The sequence below is a fragment of the Meriones unguiculatus genome, chromosome 17 (assembly GCF_030254825.1).
Source record: "Meriones unguiculatus strain TT.TT164.6M chromosome 17, Bangor_MerUng_6.1, whole genome shotgun sequence".
In the NCBI taxonomy this organism is placed as follows: domain Eukaryota; kingdom Metazoa; phylum Chordata; class Mammalia; order Rodentia; family Muridae; genus Meriones; species Meriones unguiculatus.
This window is the reverse complement of record NC_083364.1, coordinates 67,284,269-67,305,465: the sequence shown is the minus strand read 5'-3', so window position 1 is coordinate 67,305,465 and position 21,197 is coordinate 67,284,269. Positions and strand designations below refer to the sequence as shown.

Sequence of the window (21,197 nt, the reverse complement as noted above, 5' to 3'; positions counted from 1 at the left end):
AAAAAAAGTGACACAAAGAAACAGATGCTACCCGGTGCTTCCTGCTAGAGAACCAGAATGCTTATTTCATATGTATGTAAATTCTTTTCATTATGTGACTCTTTGCCTACAAGTACTTAATCACAGCCACATTTGGTGGATAAGAAAGCAGACAAAAAGCTTGCAGGAGCCATGCCCATGCAACGTTACCTTTAAGGCTAGTGGAAATGATTCAGAACTGCATAATATTAAGACCCAGTTGGGATTCTGGAGTCATCATTATTCACACACACACACACACACACACACACATACATACACAAACAAAACAAATAAAAAACCTAAATATGAGTTTGTTAAGTTCACTTTTAGGAACGTATACACATTTATTTATAAAAATGAAAGAGAAGACAAAATTGATATATTGTCTAATAGTCTCTCCAAAGCATGCCAAGTAATGTCACCATCTGACTTTCAGGGGAAAAAAGTTTGCACGGAGAAACAGAGGAGCTGAACAGGGATCACGGAGGCCAAGCGATCTTTTTAGATCTAAAACTCATTTTAGAATTTCATAATACTAGGGTACTTTTTATAGCAACCCTACATTACAACAACAACAACAACAAAAAATAAGTGAGAAAAAAAAACTGAAACCATTTAGGAAAGATTCAAATTTTATTTTTAAAATAATAAAAACAATATTAAATGGAAAATAAGACAAAGAAATGCTATCATAAGTCACCCTTGCTAATCTCCTGCTGACACATTCTTAGAGCAAATGCAGATAAAAAACATCAGTGTCCAACATAACGTTTTCTTTGAAAATGTACAAAAAAGGAAAGTATTCAGAGCATCGGGGGTGCATGCCTGTGATTTCATTCATGAAGAGGACGAGGCAAGAGGAGTCTACAAGTTCACTGAAAACCCACAGTAAGAGTGCCTACCGGGTGAACCGAGCTAGGAGTAAGTCCATGTCTCAGAAGGAAGGAGGAGGAGGAGGAGGAAGGTCATGGAGAAGACAAAGGCGAGAACACTAAGCTCAATTCTTAATCTAAAGGGCTACTTTTAAGGCCTGTTCCCTGCTTCTTCTGCTTCCTATAAAAACCAACTGTCAGGCCAGAAAAGGAATGAAGTGTATTCCAATCTCCGTCAGTCAACAATTATGCCTTGCCATGGTATCCAGAGTTGGTCCCCCGTTACAGCCTCATGAAGGCAGCTGGAGCGCATCCCTGGGGGCACTATCATGAAGTGAGTCAGGCCTCACTTTCCTCTCACTTGCTCTTCTAACTTCCTGGAAGCAGCAGCCCCAGGGCCTCCAGGCCCTCCATGAGTGTCTGCTCACAACAGTCATTCCCAACCAACTACCTCAGGATATAGCCCTTCTCTCCTTTCTCACTGACTCTGTTTAATCTAAGCTACTCATTTTGAAAGGACTTTTCCATATGTCTGAGTTCTCCAAGTAGACCCAAGCTGCACTAACTGGCAGATTAATTTATTTTGAAAGTGCAAGAAAAGTAAATAAATGGTAGAAATTGCCATAGAACATGGGTTTTAAATTTAATTCAGGAACCTACTCTGTTAAGAATTTATGTGAGTACTGCACGTCTTGATACACTTATATACACAGTCTTACACACACAGAGTCACACACACACATACACAGTCACACACATTCACACTCATACACACGGTCTTACACACACCTTCATACACAGGCTCACACACATACACACAAAGCCATACATAGACACACAATCAGACAGACAAAGTCACACACAGTCACACAGTCTCTCTCTCTCACACACACAGTCTCTCTCACACACACAGTCACATACAATCACAAAGTCAAACACCACATAGTCTGTCTCTCTCTCACACAAATACAATCACACATAAGAATCACACACACATATATATATACATATACACACATGTGTGAGCGCATGCACACACACACATACACTCACACACACTTTCTGTAAAAACCAAAGCATGTTATGTAACTGAAAATGATGTTTCAGTCTAGATGTTACATGGGAATAAGAAGATAATCAAGTTTATTTTGTTTTCTTAACATGATGGGGTATGATATAACTCACAAGATATTATACAAAAATGTCCTGCTCTTGCCTGTTTTTCTAATGGCTGCCCACCTCAAAAGACATTTTCTAGCCATATCAAGAAAACATGGATTCAGCTATGGCTATTAGTTTCTTAACAGATACACCCTCTTTGTCTAAAAATTTACTATGGAAATATATTGTTCAAACATAGTTCAGCTGTAAATTAGTATGTTGCATATAAGTAGACTCTGATAACTCCATGCTACAAGCTAGAGTGTTTAATGCAGGTGAGGTGGCCACAAGTTTCTTTCAAAATTATCCCCAACGATGTCATTAACATTATCAACAGCCCTGAGTCCCTACTGTATCTAAGACATTGCTTTGTGCTAGAAATATGAGCTTCCAGAAAACAAAATTTCTAGATAAACACTCAACATTGCTTTTCTGTCTGCCGAGTAAGTAGAAATATTTAAGGAAAATGGAAGGCATCTGCCTCAGTGACTTATGTCCATCTGAGCTCTGCATGAAATCGTTCCTACGTGCTTCCACACGTTACGCATAGTGACCCTAGGATATGAGTAGTGGTGAACATAAGTTATCGTTGGGAAAGTTGGCCTCAAAAGAGATTTAAGCTGTTGCTCCAACACCACACTGCAAACAGCAAGGAATAAGGTGAGAGCCAGACTCCATGATAAGCGGGAAATGAACACAGAACTGTCTAATTCTGCCAATTAATATTGAATTATAAGCAATTCTTTTCACTGGATATGTGAATCTCATTCATTAAACCTTCTTTTTTAGGAATATTTCTATATATTTAATTACATTGTGGCTCTCCCAAGAATCCTACTCCAGTCTTCTTGTTGATTTGGAAGAAATTTGTTACTAGAAGCAACAACGGCACCATTCAGTTCACAAATGGAAAGTAAATGACACATTTGACGTTCTCCACCTTTGTATAATTAACTCTAACAACAATGAATTCATCTCGTGCCTTAATTTTAAATAAGAAAACGCCAACCAAGATACACACCCATAAGCCCTGTACTGTAACAGGAGAATTGCTGGGGCTTGCTGGCTGCCAGTACAGCTCCATATTTAAACAATAGCTCCATGATAAGGGAACAAGACTTCTGATAGATCAGGACACCCAAAGTCTATATCTGACCACTAAATACAGGTGCACAGGCTTATGCACCAGCAGACCCATATGTATATTTGCCACAGAAACATACAGCATACAGATGGAGAAAGGAAGGCAGAAAGAAACAGAGGGGAGGAGGGAAGGAAGGAAAGAGACTTCATACAATTGATTAACCAAAAAACACTCCTTTGAAGACTGTTTTTCATAATATTTGATGCATGGAATGATCTTCCTTCATATAATTCTATTTATCTTTAAGTATTCATATAGAAAACTGCTTCCTTGAGTATTGAGAGAATTGATATAAGATATCTACATACAATACTTGTAATACATAAGCATATCTCCTTCTCATTGAACATATCCTTCCTTCTGAGGAGATCATGTTCTCACAAATACAGGACAAATGTCCTTATTTCCATCCAGTCTATGTTCAGATATTACTATCTTTGTGAAGGCTTTCATTATCACTTTCAGTAAAGTAACACCTTGCATGTCACTCATTATATTATTATTTTTTTCTTAGTTTCTACTCTTAAAACAGTAACTCTATGAAATAGAGACCAGAACCTTAAAAATTACATAGCACATAGTAGAAGCTTAGTAAATATTTGTGGGAAAGTCAACTAATAAGTCTGCAAATAGATGGGAAGGCCAAATTTAAAATGATACCAAGAGAATTCTAGCAATAACTATTAACCACCATTCTCCTTTTGGTATAAAGATCAGATAGCTAATCAAAGCTTTCCTCTGCTTGTTCTAATTTCTACATAGGAGGGTTGAGTGGTTTTAGAGTCCTTACACATATACTAAAAGTCTTCTGGCTTTGGCACCATAAATGGTGGTCTGCTCCAGGTAATTTGTGGTCCTACTTTCTTTTCCAGACTAGATCATCACAGGATTACATGTGCCAAAGAAGGAATCACTGTATTTATTGCTCTTCTGAAACTAATTGTGTTGATGTGACTAATTATTGATACATCAAACTGTTTACCTAAAATCTAATTGACAGAAATTGTCTTATTTTCTTCAAATTATTCACATTCTTTTTCATGAGCTGTCAAATAAGATATTAGCTCTCTCTGTAAGCATCTTGAATTCTTAAGGGCTCTCTGTCCCTGCACAAAGTTCACAGTACAGTCTCACCAATTAAGCAGTAGTCATGTGGGTGTCTTCTAGCAAGCCTCTACTATTTGAGTTTTTATTACCCCTTTACAATGCCTCCTTAGTTTTGAATAGATTTGATGGGGGGGGGGGGGGAATAAGACAAAAGAAAGGAGGAAAAGGAAGAGGAAGAAAGAAGTAGAAGAATGAAGGGGTAAAGGAAGGAAGTAGAAAAAGAAAAGGATGCAGAAGGGAAGAAACGACCAAATGAAACAAGGGGAGAAAGAACAGTGTATCTACAGATAAGGGCCAGTGGTTCAGGTACGATTCTCTCACATAACAGCACAGCCTTGCCTATGACAATGACATGAGCCATTCGACACGGCTCACGACGCCCTCCTGCAGGTAGACAGCCTTTGCTTGTCACAGGTACCACTCAGGACAGTTGTCACTGGTGATTCCCTCTATCTTCTCGTAAGCTTTCCGGCTGGAGAGACTCCGCACAAGCCAGATCACTGATTCCCAAACCTGAGCCTGATTCTTATTCCCTGGCAGGGCTAAATAATCACAAATGAGCCCACACCAGTTTCTCACCCTGGAGGGCTGCGAGGAAGGGCCAAAATGTTGCTTTCTAAAAGGCTCTCAGGTGAGGTCGACAATTTAAAACAATTTTACTAGACGCTTCTTGGAGCCACATGAGTTTGGAACAAAACCACTGCATACAACACATTTCTCTAAAAATGTTCTTAGAGTGGTGCACTGTTTTTTCTCTACGGCTTTGTCCATCACCATGTCTAATGTCACACCCACCACTGACTTTTTAAAGCTAGAACACAGATGCAAGCAAGTCCCTGGTCTCACCACAAAGAAGGAAATAAGGAAGAGTTCATTCAATCCCCAGATTTTTGTTTGCTGAGGTACAAACAGTGGCTTAAGTCATGGAGACACAACCTGTGAGAGGATTGGACCGTGTAAAGGGGTCACAGAAAGTCAGTAGAGAGAAAGACACTGAGAGATCACAGCCAGGTTTCAAAGTCTGTGATCCTGGGTCAGAATCTTAATTCAGCTACATCACTACGCAACACCTCATGTAGTGAGTAAGAACACGTTTTTAGAATAAGTTTTTAGAAGCTTATTTGGACACGCCTGTTATTTAGAGATCCACACTGGGCCACGGGGGCCTTAGGAATGAAGTTTCAAGCTCCGTCTGGCCACTCTAAACTGGGGCCACTTGTATCACTGCTTTTTCCATGAGGAATTTAAGGGGTGTGACTGCATCCTTTCCAGCCCTGCATTCCACATGTGACAAAACTGATCCAGCTGTTTGTCTGAAAGAAATTCCTTGCTGTCCTTAAAAATTAAAAGGCAAGTGGATATCCGTTCTCCAGGGGCAAGCCTCCAGCTGGAGCCTGGTAGAGGCCGTTGCGAAACAGTGTGCTCCGAAGGGCATCTGCTCTCGAATTCTTACCTCGCCATAGGGGCGTTAGCCCCGTCTTGCTTTTTGAAATGGCAGATTCAGGATGCAAGGTGCTGGCTTGGCCCAAAGCTCTTGAGAAGTGTTCATCCACTACTGACCCAATGTCTCCCTGGAAATAAGTGAAAAGGACACAGCGAGAGTTAAGGTACTCCATCTCGGCAGGCTGGTCTTTCTCCTCCTCCTCCTCCTCATCCTCCTCCTCATCCTCCTCCTCTTGTTTGCTGGGAAGCGTGACTTCCAGAGAGTCCTGCATCTTGCTGTATACCGCTAACTTCTTCTGGGATAGAATAAACAAAACATAGTATCAAAGACAGTTTGTGGAAAAGCATTAACTAGTTAACTTTTCACTTTAAAAAAAAAAGAATCTAAATATTAACATATCTTTGCAAATTAATTGTTCATCTGTTTAATTCCATCTATTCCATCCCCAACCCAGTTGTGTCCCTTGAACAATATAAATAAATAAATAAGTCTGTTATTCTAAATTTGGCAAAGAAAGGGGACTATTATCAAACTATAATTTCAGTGTCAGTCTTCTTTTTTTCTTTTTCTTTTGTTTTAAATACGCCTATACTAAATAACTTTTTAAAAACAGTGACAGATTCCTCCTTGGTTTTTTAAAGCTCAGTTTTTATTTACCTTTAAAGATTTAATATACAGTAACATTCTACTTTAGGACACGGAGGAGCCGTGAGACCTAACTGTCCAGGGCAGGATGGAGAAGAAAAAGCTTTTCATAAATGAAATAAACTAAAATAAAAACAGGAATGCACCATCTTATAAAAGGATTTGGCAGATGTGCTGAACTCATTTCTCAAACATCAAACTGAAATGACAGAGTAAGTCTGTGTGAAGATCCATTTTGCATGGAGCGTGTTTTTCATCTGTTCCACTCACCACTACTATCACAGAGGGGGAGAAAGGGTTTATTGTGGCTTATGGAAAATACAACAAAATACTAGCAAGGATTAACTCTTCAAATAAAAAACTAGCAGAGTTTGATATGCTAAAATATTTCAATATATGGCCATATCTACAGTAATCATTAATCTATATTATCCAATAAACTTTCTTAAAACCTCATATATATATATATATATATATATATATATATATATGACCTGAGTTGATTTTTTTACATTCCTATAACATGATTACTACTGCCTTATGTATCTAAAAGACAAAGAAACAAAGATATAGAAAAGCTAGGTAGGCTGCCAATAGTCACAAAATGTATGACTGATGAGGACACAAATGTAAGGAAAAGTAAGCAGGTGTAAACATACATGTACAGCCATGTTGGGAGACAAAGGAGACATATGTAATATGATTTTTTAGAAGTCACTAAGGAATCATGATCAGCACTGTCTTACTGAATGGAAACTCGGTAACTAATTGTTAGTTTTGTTTCATCGGCTTTTCCACCCTTCCAAGCACTTTCACTGAACATGTATGACTTAAAAATCACTAACAACTTCCATACGAATTATTCATAAGAAGACACTCCTGTAACCACATAAACATTCCATATAAATAGCATAACAACAAAATTCAATTTCTTTTTTTTTTTTAAATTCAATTTCTCATATTTTCTTTATTTTTTTTTTCGGGAGAAATTATGCATGCTGGAAAAATAACTATGAATAGCAAAAACATGTAATTCCGCTATCCTCAGTAGTTTTGCACAAGTTAGCAACATATAACTCACACTTTTTTTCCTTATGTAATTACTAGTTTTAAAACCAGTAACCTCCAATCATAATTGCATCTTTAATTAATGCGTCCTTTTCTTCTAGCGCTATACCATTCTTATTCCAGGTGTTGCTGAAGTGGCCATATGATGAGGCGCTGATTATTATGTGGAAGATATTATTTATAAATATATGTGGCATTTTCAATTTAAAATTTGTGTCAATATGGTTAGTATTTTTCTTATGAATAGATAATTTATTCCATATGAATGACTGTTTCTTATTGATGAGCAGGTAGTTACAATACTGTCTGGTACATTTCTTATGATATGCTTTTGTTCAAATTTGACTTCTAAAGTAAAACACTACATTAAGATAGGTTATATAAAAAGGAGAAATTGAGTTAAATGGCTTTGAGTTTTTTTTATTTCATTTAAAAAAATTAAACATACTATAATTTACTGGTCAAACCACAGTGCTATTTTTTGAGTGCTTACATATTAACTAAAAACCTGCATGGACACAGCTACACATAACTCTGTCTTGATGATTCTGGCTTATTTGAAATACCACTTTTAGACTAGAAGGAAATTAAGACTGATCCACTGAGTAGTTTCTCTGTTCAGGCTATTCATTGTCACACATAAAACAAATGAGCTTGTGCTTTGCACGTAACTCTATATTTTTTATTTTTAACATTAATTACCTAAATAAAGGAAAGGCTTTGTTTCATTGCCAACTAATAGCAATTACATCTTAAATAAATTAAAATAAATACATGCAAGGTAATTTTAACATGAATAAGTTTGTACTAAGTGAAAGCGATCACAAACTATCTCAAGATTAATTGCTGGCAGTTGGATTTAAGCTATAGAATTTCATTCTAAGGTTGCACAGTTTTGTAAATGCTATATAATTCATGGGACTTCTTCTACCAAGTATGGAACAGCTGACTACAAATAAATTAATATTCAAAATCACATACTTATGAGGTAAAAAGCAAGCTAAGTCTCATATCAAAATAGCTATCAATAGTCTAATTTGTAAAAAAAATCATTCTCTTGTTGATGGGTTCATTAACTGAGGCTCTGTATTTTTAAATTTCATACATAAACAACATACCTCTCCTTGTACAACTATGCATGACAAAATATTCCCTTTTGACATTGTGAATATCAGAAGTTCAGTCTAAAATGAGCCTATGCTCTACCAACAGCAAGACACACAAATGTTTGTGATTCTACTTGTACTTCCCCACATTTGCTCTAATTTTTATAAGCTATAGTGAAACTATTTGGATATTTACATTTCCAACACATATTTAAACTAAAATGTCACTTAAGTAAGAATTTTAAAGTATCCAAATGGTCTGATAATTACCAAAACTTCCAAGTTTGAATTTGTGTAAGGATTTTAACTTAAGTGACAGCAGAAAGGACATAGGACATATCACTTAAGCATCTGGTGGCTTATATGCTGACATCATACCACCTCACTTTCCAGACTGGAGTGAGCACCAACCACTTTCCTTTGGACTATTATACACATGCACATTGGCTACATTCAATATTCAGTTGGCTTTTAATTCTTTCAGGCTCTTCCCCTAGTACTGCATGGTTTTGTTGGGGAAAATATAAATAAATCTTAAAGTTGAAATTACATCTCAAAGTATCAGAACACAGATTTGCAGAATCAAGATCAAAACAGCACCCATTTCATACATATTTCAAAATGCAATCATTTTCTGTAATATATTCAAGTAGCTAATTAGTATCTGTATTCTTCTTACAAGAATGGGAAGAATTGTTTAAGGAAATAAACAACCAAAACAAAACAGTTACTGAAAGAGTTCTTTCAAACTACAAGCTGGGGTGACAGAGGTGGCACAGTGACTTGCCAAGCAAGCAGGAAGAGCTGGGTTTGGATTCCCAGTACCAGCGTACTGGGCTCAACCACTAGCCTATAACCCCAGCACCGCGGAAGCAGTAACAGATGATCCAGGGGGCAACCTGGCTGGGAGAGCCCAGCTGAATACCAGTAACATGAACTGCGGGTTCAAGTAATAGATGCTGCCTTACTATTTAAGGTAGGAAAAAAATAGAGGAAGGTACTCACACTCAACCTTGTCCCTCCATACACACTTATGCATACAAGCAGGCAGGCCCTTATACACAGGTGTAACAACAGGCACGTGAACACAAACACATGCACACCTGTATAACACACACACACACACACACACACAATAAGTTGCTAATACGCATGTATGTTTCCCTGCCACTGCACAGTAGAAGCCATTTCCCCCAGGCAATAGGATTCCAGTATGGTGAAACAATGAAGGGGTTAACAGGCAGAGTTAAGGCCAACTCACATAGGTGAAATGTAGAAGAGTGAAGGAAAGTTGGCTTAAGCAAGGCAAGCCCTGGTGATCACCTCAGAGACCGCCATCAGGCACAGCAGAAACAAACTTCAACAGGAATGTGCAGGGGAAAGGATTTTGTATGACAGGAGAAAGACTTCCAGGTCAGGAGCCAAATACCAGTAACTCCCCAAGGCTTAAGCTGCAGAATGCCAAGTGTTTATTGTGTGTGTGTGGAAAGTTTCTTCCTAAGGAAACAAAACTGTTTGAATGAATCACTGAAATCACTGGATATTTAGAGAAAGATTTAAAAAAAAAATTCTACTATCTCATTTTAATGAAGTGACTATGTTGTGTTAACTAGAAAGAAAGAAAGAAAAAAAGAAAGGAAGAAAACTTACAATGTGTAGAAAGAATCGCTAGTTTATTTCAAAAGCATTAAGTCCATAAAACCAACCCACTGATCTTTTATCATTTTTTGTTCAAATTTACTTGTCAAACAGAAATTTTAAAATATCTCAGAGATTTGTGAGCGTATCAGGAAAGACGTCATTTGATTGGCTTAAAGAAAAGTATGCCACAGAACTTTTCTAACTTTATTAAAATTTCAGCCAACGTTTATTCCTTACGTATGTGTTTGTGTGTATCTGTGTGCATATGTGGGTGTGTATTTTCTTGACTGTATGCCACATACATACATAGCTTGTATGTGGAGGTCAGAAGACCTCCCAAAGGAATTGGTAAAAATAAATAAATAAATAAGTAATAAGAAGATTAAAAAAAAAAAAAAAACAAGGACGGAAGTTAGGTTATGATGCAGAGAAGTAAGTACCATCTCATGGACCCATCTATCTTTTGTTTCACTTAATTTTTACCTTATGTGCAAATATTTCCCAGGATGACTACTCTCAACTTACAAGGCCAAAAACTTCTTTGTATATCTGGGATCACCTGACTAGTCAGTCATGGGATTAGGACCAATAGCTGTCTATAAAGTATGTGCTGAGAAAACACGCCAGTGTGCGTGAATTTCTATGAGATACTTATTTTGACTTAAGCAACAAAGTGAAGCCAACAACATGGCATCACATGCTAATTAGAATAGTCTACAGCTTTTTACCACATCAAGAAAGTAGAATTAGAAATATCAGCGAGCTGGAAATGTTACAAGAGCACTTGCCTAGCATGCATGAGGCTCTGGGTTTGAGCCCTAGTACCAGAAAGAAAAAAATGATTTTAGCTTTTATAAAGCTTTTATTTTAGCTTTTAATGGTTTTACGGTTTTAATGAAAACCGTATCTTAGATATAGCAAGCAAGTAAAAGAAAATGACCTTAAAATGTATATAATCTTAGATGACAATTAACTTTTACATCTAGACAGACTAGACTGTCTTTTTGGCTAGATACGTACAACTCATTTCCAGTTTTTCTAGAAGTCCTATTTTGGAGACGTGAGCAGAGTCAGCCCATAAGGAACAGTCAGTTGCAGTTCAGGATGCTGTGTTTGTTATATTTGCTTATTTTCTTTCTCAATTATTTTCTTAATAGCAGTGAAGAGCAATACAAAAACATCATTACTCAACCTGACAGAGTTAGAGCACGTGGCCCCCAAATCTAGTCATTATAAAAAAAAAAATCTAACCTACCCCCTTTCAAGAATGAAAATATTCTACTTTTCACAGTGTTCAAAAAAATGTGCCACAGGCTTACAAGCAATTTCAAAATTTGCATTCCCAAAATGTTTTAAACTATGATCACATTGTTAGAGAATGTGTTCTTTCCCAAAGCAACTAAATGAAACAAGTTTCTGATGTATAAATTTCGTGTATATTTATATAATTATTTGTATAATCTAGACTTAGGATACAATCTCCATTACAATTATTTATCATTCATTCATTCATTCATTCATTCATGTGTCAGGCACTATGCAAATACGCAGACTGAAAGGCTCAGCTGGGACCAGAGCTGAATCTGCTCACAGTGTTGGAAATAAACCCCTTGCTAGGGAAGCAATCAATAGAAACTGCCATAAACTATGGTTTATCTCTGTGGTAAACTGTATTACTTTGGCATGTCCAAAATTCAAAAGTAAGACAAGCAAGGCAATTCTAGTCTAATTCTGAATTATTTTTGGCTTTTGTGAAGGCTTATTTAAAACAATAGGAACCAAAATGACCAAGATGACTTGACCAAAATTAAGCCCATGAGTCTCAGCAAGTAACTGAACCTGGTAGCCCTTGGCTTCCCCTTCTGAGATGGGGAGTTCTGACTTGGTTATCCTACAGGTCTCGTGACAAATACATATTTATGTAATTAGAATGTCTATTCTAATTGGCAACATGTTGGAACTTTAGACACATTCACACTTGATTTTTTTTTTTTCCTTTATTGGCCACCTCTTCCAACTTTACAGGATACTAGCCAAAACACAAAATCTACAGACCGTGGAAGCCTGTTTTATTTCCAGCTGTGGGTCATGTAGCTCAGCTCCCAGGAACTAACTATGGTGCTTCTTTTATCTATCTCCATATAAACAGAAGAGGATGAATACATCTCTGCAGGCCTCCCCCACCCTTCAAGGAAAAGTGATTTGGTGTAATGAAATGATATAGATGGAAAAAGAAAAGACACCTGTTGAGTTTGGGTCATCTTCTCTTTTTGCTAATCTTGGGAGAAGAGCAAAAATGTTTGCATTTCCCCAGTTCAGACTACCCTAGTAAATTACTGGCATAAATCTGGAATCTACTGAACTATCTACAAATATGGCATTTATGAGTTGTGCTAACAACAGCTGTGTGGGTCTAGTGGTTCAAGGCACTTTCTGGGTCTGCCTGAATGAGTCGTCAAAGCACAAAACCAGCTGCTTTAAAGAAGTGTGTTTTGAAAAGTGAGAGCAGATAGAGCCTTGCCCAAATGGCTGCTTTCACAGTCTCTGCCAGAGCCAAATCTGCTCTACTACAGAGTACTAGGTTTTCACATGAAGATATTTGGGAAGTTCTTCAGGAGACAATACCTTATTTTGTTTGTTTGTTTGGTTGGTTGGTTTTAATCTATTGCTGGTTGTATACATTCTGAAATTTATACATGAAGAAGCTCACTGAAAATAGAGCCTGGAGAGATAAACTCCAGCACAGGAATGTGTTTTATAAAGACAGTCCTCTACCTGACAATTTTACTTCAGGACCTGCCCTAGGCATCATGTGCATTATTGCTTTTGTCTTTTGGTCAATTATCTTTGTCCAGATGGTCCAATGGGGTTAGTTTAGGGTTTCAGCTGTGCTAGTGGGAAGAGATGTTAAGCAAAACGGCAGGGCTTCCATCTCCCTTGATGTGAGTCCTCTCAGCATCATGCCAAGCTTTGGAGGGAATCTTCCAAATGCTAGGGAAAGAGGTGCTTTTTGAGTATTGGTCAAATACATTTTTTGTTAAATTTCTGGCAGTACCATCTCCTGCTGGTTAATTTCTTGGTGAATACATGTTCATTCTGTGAAACTAGATAGATTTTAAGATCCTCTTTGGCATCATTGTAATCTCCATTTTTAATCACTGCTCTGTCAATAGTTTGGTTACTTTAAAGCTTTACTATTTCAGTCTTGGACTTCTTTTTCCTGGGAAGTCACTAGGAACATGAAACTGTGGGCAACCTAAGCTTATTTTAAGTCTTTGCTGTCAAGTTAATTTGTGTGTTATGGAACTATGGACCTTCAAAGAAGTCCTGTATAAGTCCATACAAATATACTTAAGTCTTTGTTTACAGTTACAAGAAAATTAACTCCTCTGCCTTAAATAATTTGACTGTGTAATGAAACTATTTAGGTTAAAACTGAGGTTTTTACCTCTGAGTAAATCTAATCTTATGTTTGAATACCAGTGAAATCTGAGACACATAAAAGTGATTTCTTAATGTCACTTTAAATAAATAAATTTGCTAAGTAGGTATTCAACTTCTTTAAGAAAGGATGTAACATGGAGAGCAAAAGTCATTAGTCTAATACAACTGCTTGCAAAAAGGTTTTGGAATTCTAAACTTAAAAAAAAGAAAAAGTACACTTCCAAGGACTTGGAAAGAATACCAAGCTTCAAGGCCAAAGAATCTACTGCATATTAATCATCCTTATTGAAAAAGTTGATTGGGGTGCTAAAGACAAAAACTAACCTGTGTAATAAGGAGAGGAAAAAAGCCTGGGAAACTGCATGGCTTGGTGGAATGATGCTAAGCCAGGAAAGGAGATCTGCTGGTCTTGATTCTGTTACCAATCAGCATGGAAACTTTAGTCAGGAATTTCAACACCACAGACCTGGGTTTTCCCATGTTAGAAACAGAACCTCAGAGTCATTTTAAAACTTAGCCAAGGTAGCAGGGGACAGACAATGAGTTTGAAACTCTCCTTACAAGCAATACTGTAATTTTGCCTGCCAAAGAATCTTTTTTTTTTTTCCTGCTCAGCTGCTATTCTTGAAGAAGACAGTCAACAGTCAAGACAGGAAGCTAAAAGTGGCCATTAAAATCTATATAGTCATGGAAATTCAGCTACTGCTCTCTGGGTCATCTCATCTAAAACTAAATGCACCTGAAAGCTTGACTTTAACTGATTTCCTAATTTTTAACTTTTTAACTTTCTGAATATGGGAGAGGATTTAGACAACAGAATGTCTGCATTTAGGATGAGAAGTCCACTGGGTATGAAGGGAATCTATGATTTCATAGCGTTGCCCTCAATTTTTCCTGACACGTATTTCGAAACTCTGCTGTTTCCTACTGTCACTGGTGGAATACGAGCGCATTCCTTTCTGTTCACGTTCTGCACTGTCATCAGCCTCAGAACATGTGCTGAGACTGAGTCAAGAGGAGGAGGGCTGCCTGGAGGCTACGGAGAGGTGCTGGGCCTGGAGACCTGGCAGTTAAGATCTCTCAGGCTGTTAAGAATCTGCCTCTGGAAAGCTCACTGTTAAGATCGGAGCCCGGTATACAATTTCTAGGAAATTACCTCCAAGGATTATAAGTTTACCTTCAGACACTGGCCGGTTAGTTTGAGTGGTTGAACTGAGGTAATACACTACACTGCCGTATTTACATGCAGCCTACATGGGCTTTTAAAAGCTTCTATGGTTTTTTCAAACAGTCATCTTCTACTAATCTACGCACGCAATATGTCCAATGAAAGCCCACGCATAAAACTTTCAGATTTAGCAGAAAAGTTGATAGAACATACGGCTGGGAAATAAATTTCTTTCATTTCTAAAAAAAATAAATAAATAAATAAATAGAGCACCCATGTTTAATGAGCATTTTGATAAACTAACTCATAAAAACTTCAGAGCTGGGGGGTGTAGTTTAGGGGTACACTGTTTACAGTTTACCTAGCACAGGTGAGACCCTGCCCTGGATCCCATCTCCTTCCAAAGCTAAAATAAAAACAAACATACAAATGCTCTACTTTTTGAGGAGAGAAAACAACTAAGGGATGCATTACTACAACTGATTGCAAAATTATCTCAAAAATCTCAATGTCCTCACATCTAGCACTTATTTCGTGAATGAGCACAAAGCACTATGACTTTTTGATTGCTCTGTCATTTTTATGTTTCTTTTCTCTCTCTCTCTCTCTCTCTCTCTCTCTCTCTTTCTCTCCCCAACAAACCAAGTTGTTTTTCTGTAGCTGTTGACGCTGTTGCTGTTTAATGCAGTAAGATTGCAGCCTCATTCCTGTCTCCCAAGGAAAATCCTATTAGGGGTCACATCCCATGTACGGAGAAAACAACCTTCATGGATAATAATGATAAAACATTATGGAATGCAAAAACAACCAAAATATGTATTCTCAGATGACTGCATTAGGGCCAAGTCAATATTCGTCCCACTTCGCCCACGCAGTGCATAGTCTAAAAATGCTGTCAGGCTGATAAGAATTCCCTGACTTACTCTTTTTCCAATAAGAAATATAGGGCATCAAAATAAACTCTTGATTAAAAGAACAGTAGTGACACTGAAAAGTCTCTTTAGTTGTACGGCCAATAACCGTCAAATAGTTTATAGGCTACAGAAAATTTCAAATATCAAATAAACCAATTTAGTCTGAGAAATATGTCAGTTTCCATGCACACCTCTCAACTAAATTCTTACAGTAGACTCAGGCCAATATCTTCTTAAAGGATGTCTATAGAAGCTCAAAATATAGCAGAAGCTGGGCATTGTATAACTTTGCAACATGAGCAGTTTAGGCTGTTTTGTGTTTTGTTTTTGATTCATTTGTTAGCTTGTTAGTTTTAGCAACAGAATGGAATGTGGGGTTGAAATGTAAGTCTATCGCAAAATGAGATAAAACACTCAGAGTCAATCCTCACTGAAAACTAGTTTTCATGATTAATGATTTTTTAATTTGTCTAACACAGCCTTTTGGTTTTTCTGGCTGAAAGAGTATCACAGTGCTGGCCTCTACTACAGACTCTTATTTTAATGGAATTAATTTTATGGTTCCCATAAAAGAAAACCATATTCACAACTTCTAATATTCCTTAGTTTTTCAGAAGAAAAAGGTATCTTTCGGAATATTAAAAAAAAAACAAAACTCAATCTCTTGCTCATCCGCATTCCAACTGGTAATTGCAGGCCTCCCAAGCATCAGAGCAAAAGCTGTTTCATGCAAAACTTGGTGTTACCAATATACAAGATCTCTTCGCCTCATTTGAACCTACAATACTATTATTTTGTGTATATGTCAAAGAAAAAATGACCAGCCAAACTGTTTTCATTTGTCACCCTTGACCACAAAATATAAAAATGCTTGCCCATTTCTCCCATCAAACGTCAGTTTGCCTTGACATGGTAAAGCTGTCTAATGTTAACGTAAAGAAAATAAATGCTTGCAAGAAAGTAGACTCTTCTCTCTTGTGCCATGTTGGTGTTCGTTAAAATGGGGCTGTTTAGTGGTAAAGCCTGTACTTGAACCCTCTCAGAGTTAGCTAAATCTGACAGCCACTAAATCTTAAACAGAGAATATTAGTCTCTTTCCCAAAGAGAAGCCCTGCACTTCTAGAAAAGGGACAGGGGCGAAGGAAAAATAGAAATTCAAAAGATTGCTACAAGGGTCAAACTCTGAAGGCCAGAATAAAACACACAGTTCCTAAGAAATGAAAAACAAGTCGATAAATCCTGTAAATCATTATTTCCTAACTCTATCTTGCTGTATTTCTGAGTTTCAATGAAATTAGCCTACTCTAATCCGTCCCTTGCCATAGGCACATGTGTTTTTAACGTAGTGCTAACTAAATTTTGGAGCACTTGCTATGGTGGTCACAGTGTAATACCCAAGGATTCCCTAGCGTCAAGTTTTCCAGTGTTTACTCTTAACATCTCCTAGTTGCCAGGTCCTTTTTACCGACATTTTCAATGTCTTGGCTGGGTGGAGCCCAGGCATGTAGATACTCAAGGCTACCTCTGGGCTGAGAAATACAGATCCGCTGATGGACACTGGCAAGCTCTCTGTTTTGTTGGAAACAGAAAATGAATGAAGAGAGTCTTGGGCATCCCTATCTAAATCACGGCCCCGGGAGAAAGGCAAAGGGGACGTTCTAGAAACACCGAATGCGTCTTCCCTCAGACCAGAGTTCTACCCTAAACGTCCCAGTTCAGGTAATCTCTCCTACCCCAGTTGCACACTTCCTCCACTTCATCCACAAAACTCTAGAATAATCTACTCGCCCAAGGAGACAAAGTATTTGGGTTAAAAGTTTACTCACACAGTCCTAAGACAGATGCCTTTGGAGAGCTTCAGAGAACTGAGTCCTAAGGACCGGAGCAGCTAGGAGCAACAGCCTCCGAGTCCAGGTGACACAGCTCAGAGAAGCCCTGGGGCAGGTAAAGCCTTTCCAGGGATCCCAGCCCTGCCTGCCATCCTCAGTTCTGCCCTTCCGGGAGCGTCTTTTTCTTTCTGTGGCTCCCTGGAGATCCCAGAGCATCCTGCGCGCCCCAGGTCCCGGCGGGACACTGCGAAAACCCCACACCGATACCGGGTGCCCCTCGTCCCCGCCCCCGGAAGGCTGCCCGGCCGGTGACTCACCTGCTGGCCAGGTTGGGGCGCCGGGTGATAGCAGGCTGTAGGGCAGGTTGCAGCTGCCACGGGATTGGGCAGATACTGGGGCGCTCCATAAGGCTGGGGGTGATACATCACCTCCGCACAACTCATGGCAGCGGGGCCAGCGGCGGCCCCGGAGTCGCCGCCGCCGCTCTCTGCGCTGGCGCGATGGGCGCCACCGCCACCGTCGCAGCAGCTGCCGTCCGCGTCGCTGCTCCAGCTGCTACTGCGGCGAAGGCGGGTCCTCGGCGGCCTCGGGCTCCGCGCCGGGAGCGAGCTCGGGAGGGGTTGGCAATCAGCGGCGGCCCATGCGCGGGCACCTTCATCTTCAGCCCCTCCGGGTGCCCCCTCTGTTCGCGCTTATATAGCGACGGGACGACGTTGCAGCCCGCCCCGCGGCAGGAGCATGACAGCGCTGGGCTCAGGCTCGGGTGGCAGCACCCGCAGCTGCAGCATTCACCGCAGCGCCATCCTCAGCCGTGCCCGGGCCCCGATCAAGCTGCCCCGGGAGCCGAGCGATGCTTTGCATACACACAATGCACGCCCGGGACTCGTCCTATCACCAGCGCGGGCGGCTGGGCGAGGACCCGGAGGCGGGGGCAGGGGAGCCGGAATGTGGTGGGGTGGGGACTACCCTCCCCAGCTCGCAGGAGCAGTTTATCTGAAAAGTTCCACCAACTCAGGTCCGCAGCGGGCGGGTCGCCCAGCAGGGGGACCCTGGGGAGGGCGGCTGCGGATTGGAGCGAAGTTTGCAGCCCTCTCCGCCTCCCGGCGAGCGATGCTGGTGGGAGGAGATTGGTATGCGAGAGGATCCGCGCCCTCAAAACTCCGCCGGTCTCCACCCAGTCTCGGTCACCTGGCCGCCTGGCCGGGATTGCCTAAGTCTTTCTCAGGGAGCATCAACTCCGAAGATGCTAGAATCAGATCAAAGGAAGGCCAGATGTAAAGAGAGTTATAAAACAGGTTAGGGGGAAATTACGGGATTAGTTCAAACATTAAAAATAAACCAAAGTGAAAGTTAACTCTGCCTTGAGTACCTACAGGCCAGCAATACTAGTTGCCTTGCAGAATATTCACTTACAAGGCATATCTTTGTGGCTTGTCGTCATGGTGGGACAAATCTTTTCTGGCCTTTACCGAATGGCTTGAACACAGCAAGAGAAAATAGATGGCTACTCATTTGGCTATGACTCAAAAGTGTTGTTTGTGCTTACAACCTTCTACATAACGAAATAAAACTCAGTTTTAAGAATAAGATTATACTCCAGTACAATCATCAAATCTAACTCAACCTTTTCCTTTCTGACATACAAAAATAATTTAGAACAAAGACCAAAAGGCCTAGTCCTTTTAATAGAAAATAACATTTGGTTGTCAACTGTTACCATAGAGTAAATCACACACACACACACACACACACACACACACACACACCAAACTCATACTTTGAAGCCATTATACTCTCCCACCTCCATCACCTCTGCTTTGGGTGACAATTCTTTAATGAGGTGATATATGTAAATATATATACATACATATATATGTAAGGTGTATATGGCCATACCTTACACACACTCACAGAAACTATGATTGTGTTGGGTACTTTTGCCATGCCGTAATGTGATTTCTTCATCCATTCATTATTTTATCAACCAAATCTTAAATACAATTGTTAAGAGTTTATGTAGTTCAGACTTTAAACTGTGCTCTTTCTGATGGGAAACTATTCCTGTCAAGGAGGTGGAGAAGAACTTGCTTTATATGCTTATAACTCCTTTATCCCAAGTTGATATACCCTGGTTAAATACTTTTCCTGTGATCCACACTCATGGGCTCGGCTTCCTTCTGGGCAGTTCCAAGTGGTTCAAAGTCATAACACCATGCAACTACCCCCATTCCAATCTGAGCTTCCTCTTTTGGTGGCTATCACAGATAATGAAACTCTGGCCTCCCGGCTGAACTAGGAATAACTGAGAATCTCCCAATATTACCTCTTCTCACAGTGTCTGCATCTGCTGTTAACCTTTAGTACATCCTAAAATTAACACTTCCTTTAATGCTCTGGTTTTCCTGCTTATATCTGTTACTGTCACCTTTAGTTGGTCCAGCCACTCTCAGTCAGGCTCTTGGATGAGACTCATCACTGGTTCCAACCCCCAGTATCAAACATCTTCTTATCTCTTCCTCAGGATTCAAACTGACCTAAGCCACAGTGAATTCAATAGAGCCTTGATGCTTTGTCTCACTTTTTAAAAGTAGTTTCTCACATGGGTTAGTCCCAGTTCTACAACTCTCAAACTCTGCCTTCTGCTTATATTACTCTCTCCTGCATTCACAGCTCTCTGAATGAATGAAAACTCTTATTTTAAGAAAACATGGCTCTACAACTCAGCATTTGGGTTGGTTGTGATTTTCTATAATGACCTCCATGTGTTGCAAAAAGTACTTTCCTTGACAAGGAATGAAAACTACACTTATCTGTCCACATAAGGATGAATGTTTGCACAATGTTAGGGATTATGCTTATTTAGTAAAGCAAAAGTTGTAGATTCTTCTTCAATAACAATACATCCACAAAACACTCCCACAACTAGGTCAGGGGACATTTCAGAAGATGGAGCAGAAAGGCTGTAAAGAGTGTGTCTATCAGAAAGGTTGCACCCATAAAGTCTCACTAACATGATAGTTTAAACAGGAGCAAAACAGGGGTGACAGCAATGGATGTGCCAAAGTGATTAAGGAAAACTCCATGAAGCTTCAACCTCACACAAAGAATCAAGGACACCAGGGGAAGTAGGAAGCAGGAGAGGTAATCCTCTCCAGGCAAGGGCACACAGATTGTCCAGTGCCAAATGGTCAGCCCTGAAAACATACATACAAGTAAAATTATATGGATGGAGTCAGTTTGATTTAGAAATATATATATATGTATATACATATATTCACGAAATAGCAATTACTGAAAGAAGAAGCCATGAATTTGAAAGAAAATTGGGAATGGCATATGTGAGGTGTTGGAGGAATGAAAGGGAAGGGGAGGGATGTAATTATATCATAACGTCAAAAAATAGTGAAAAGGAAATTAAGAAAGAGCTTGGTATTTCCTACTATCATCTCTTTTCAGCACCAGCAATCCCCCCATTTTCCTCACTTGCTAACTCCTTCTAGTTTGTAAAGGATTTGTATCTTCAAATAATCAATGATGACAAGTTTTAATATCTCCCCATCACAACCATGGCTGTTTCAGTGCAGGAACATGTGACTTTTATGACTTCCCAAAAATGTAATGGTCAGCTTACTA

At 39.4% G+C, this 21,197-nt stretch overlaps 1 protein-coding gene across 2 annotated transcripts in view; it reads right to left on the bottom strand.

Annotated features, from left to right (window-relative positions):
* Vgll3 (vestigial like family member 3) overlaps positions 1 to 18,507 on the bottom strand; it is a 48,844-nt gene extending 30,337 nt beyond the window's left edge. Inside the window, exons 1-2 of one of the 2 annotated variants that reach the window (XM_021658048.2) lie at positions 17,882 to 18,507; positions 5,759 to 6,041 (exon numbers count right to left, since the gene is read on the bottom strand). In XM_021658048.2, the coding sequence (XP_021513723.1) occupies positions 5,759 to 6,041; positions 17,882 to 18,007 (409 nt within the window). In that variant the 5' untranslated portion in view covers positions 18,008 to 18,507. The remainder of the gene's footprint in view (positions 1 to 5,758; positions 6,042 to 17,881) is intronic. The other variant, XM_060370621.1, reaches the window with a different exon arrangement.
* Between the last annotated feature and the right edge of the window lie 2,690 nt (positions 18,508 to 21,197).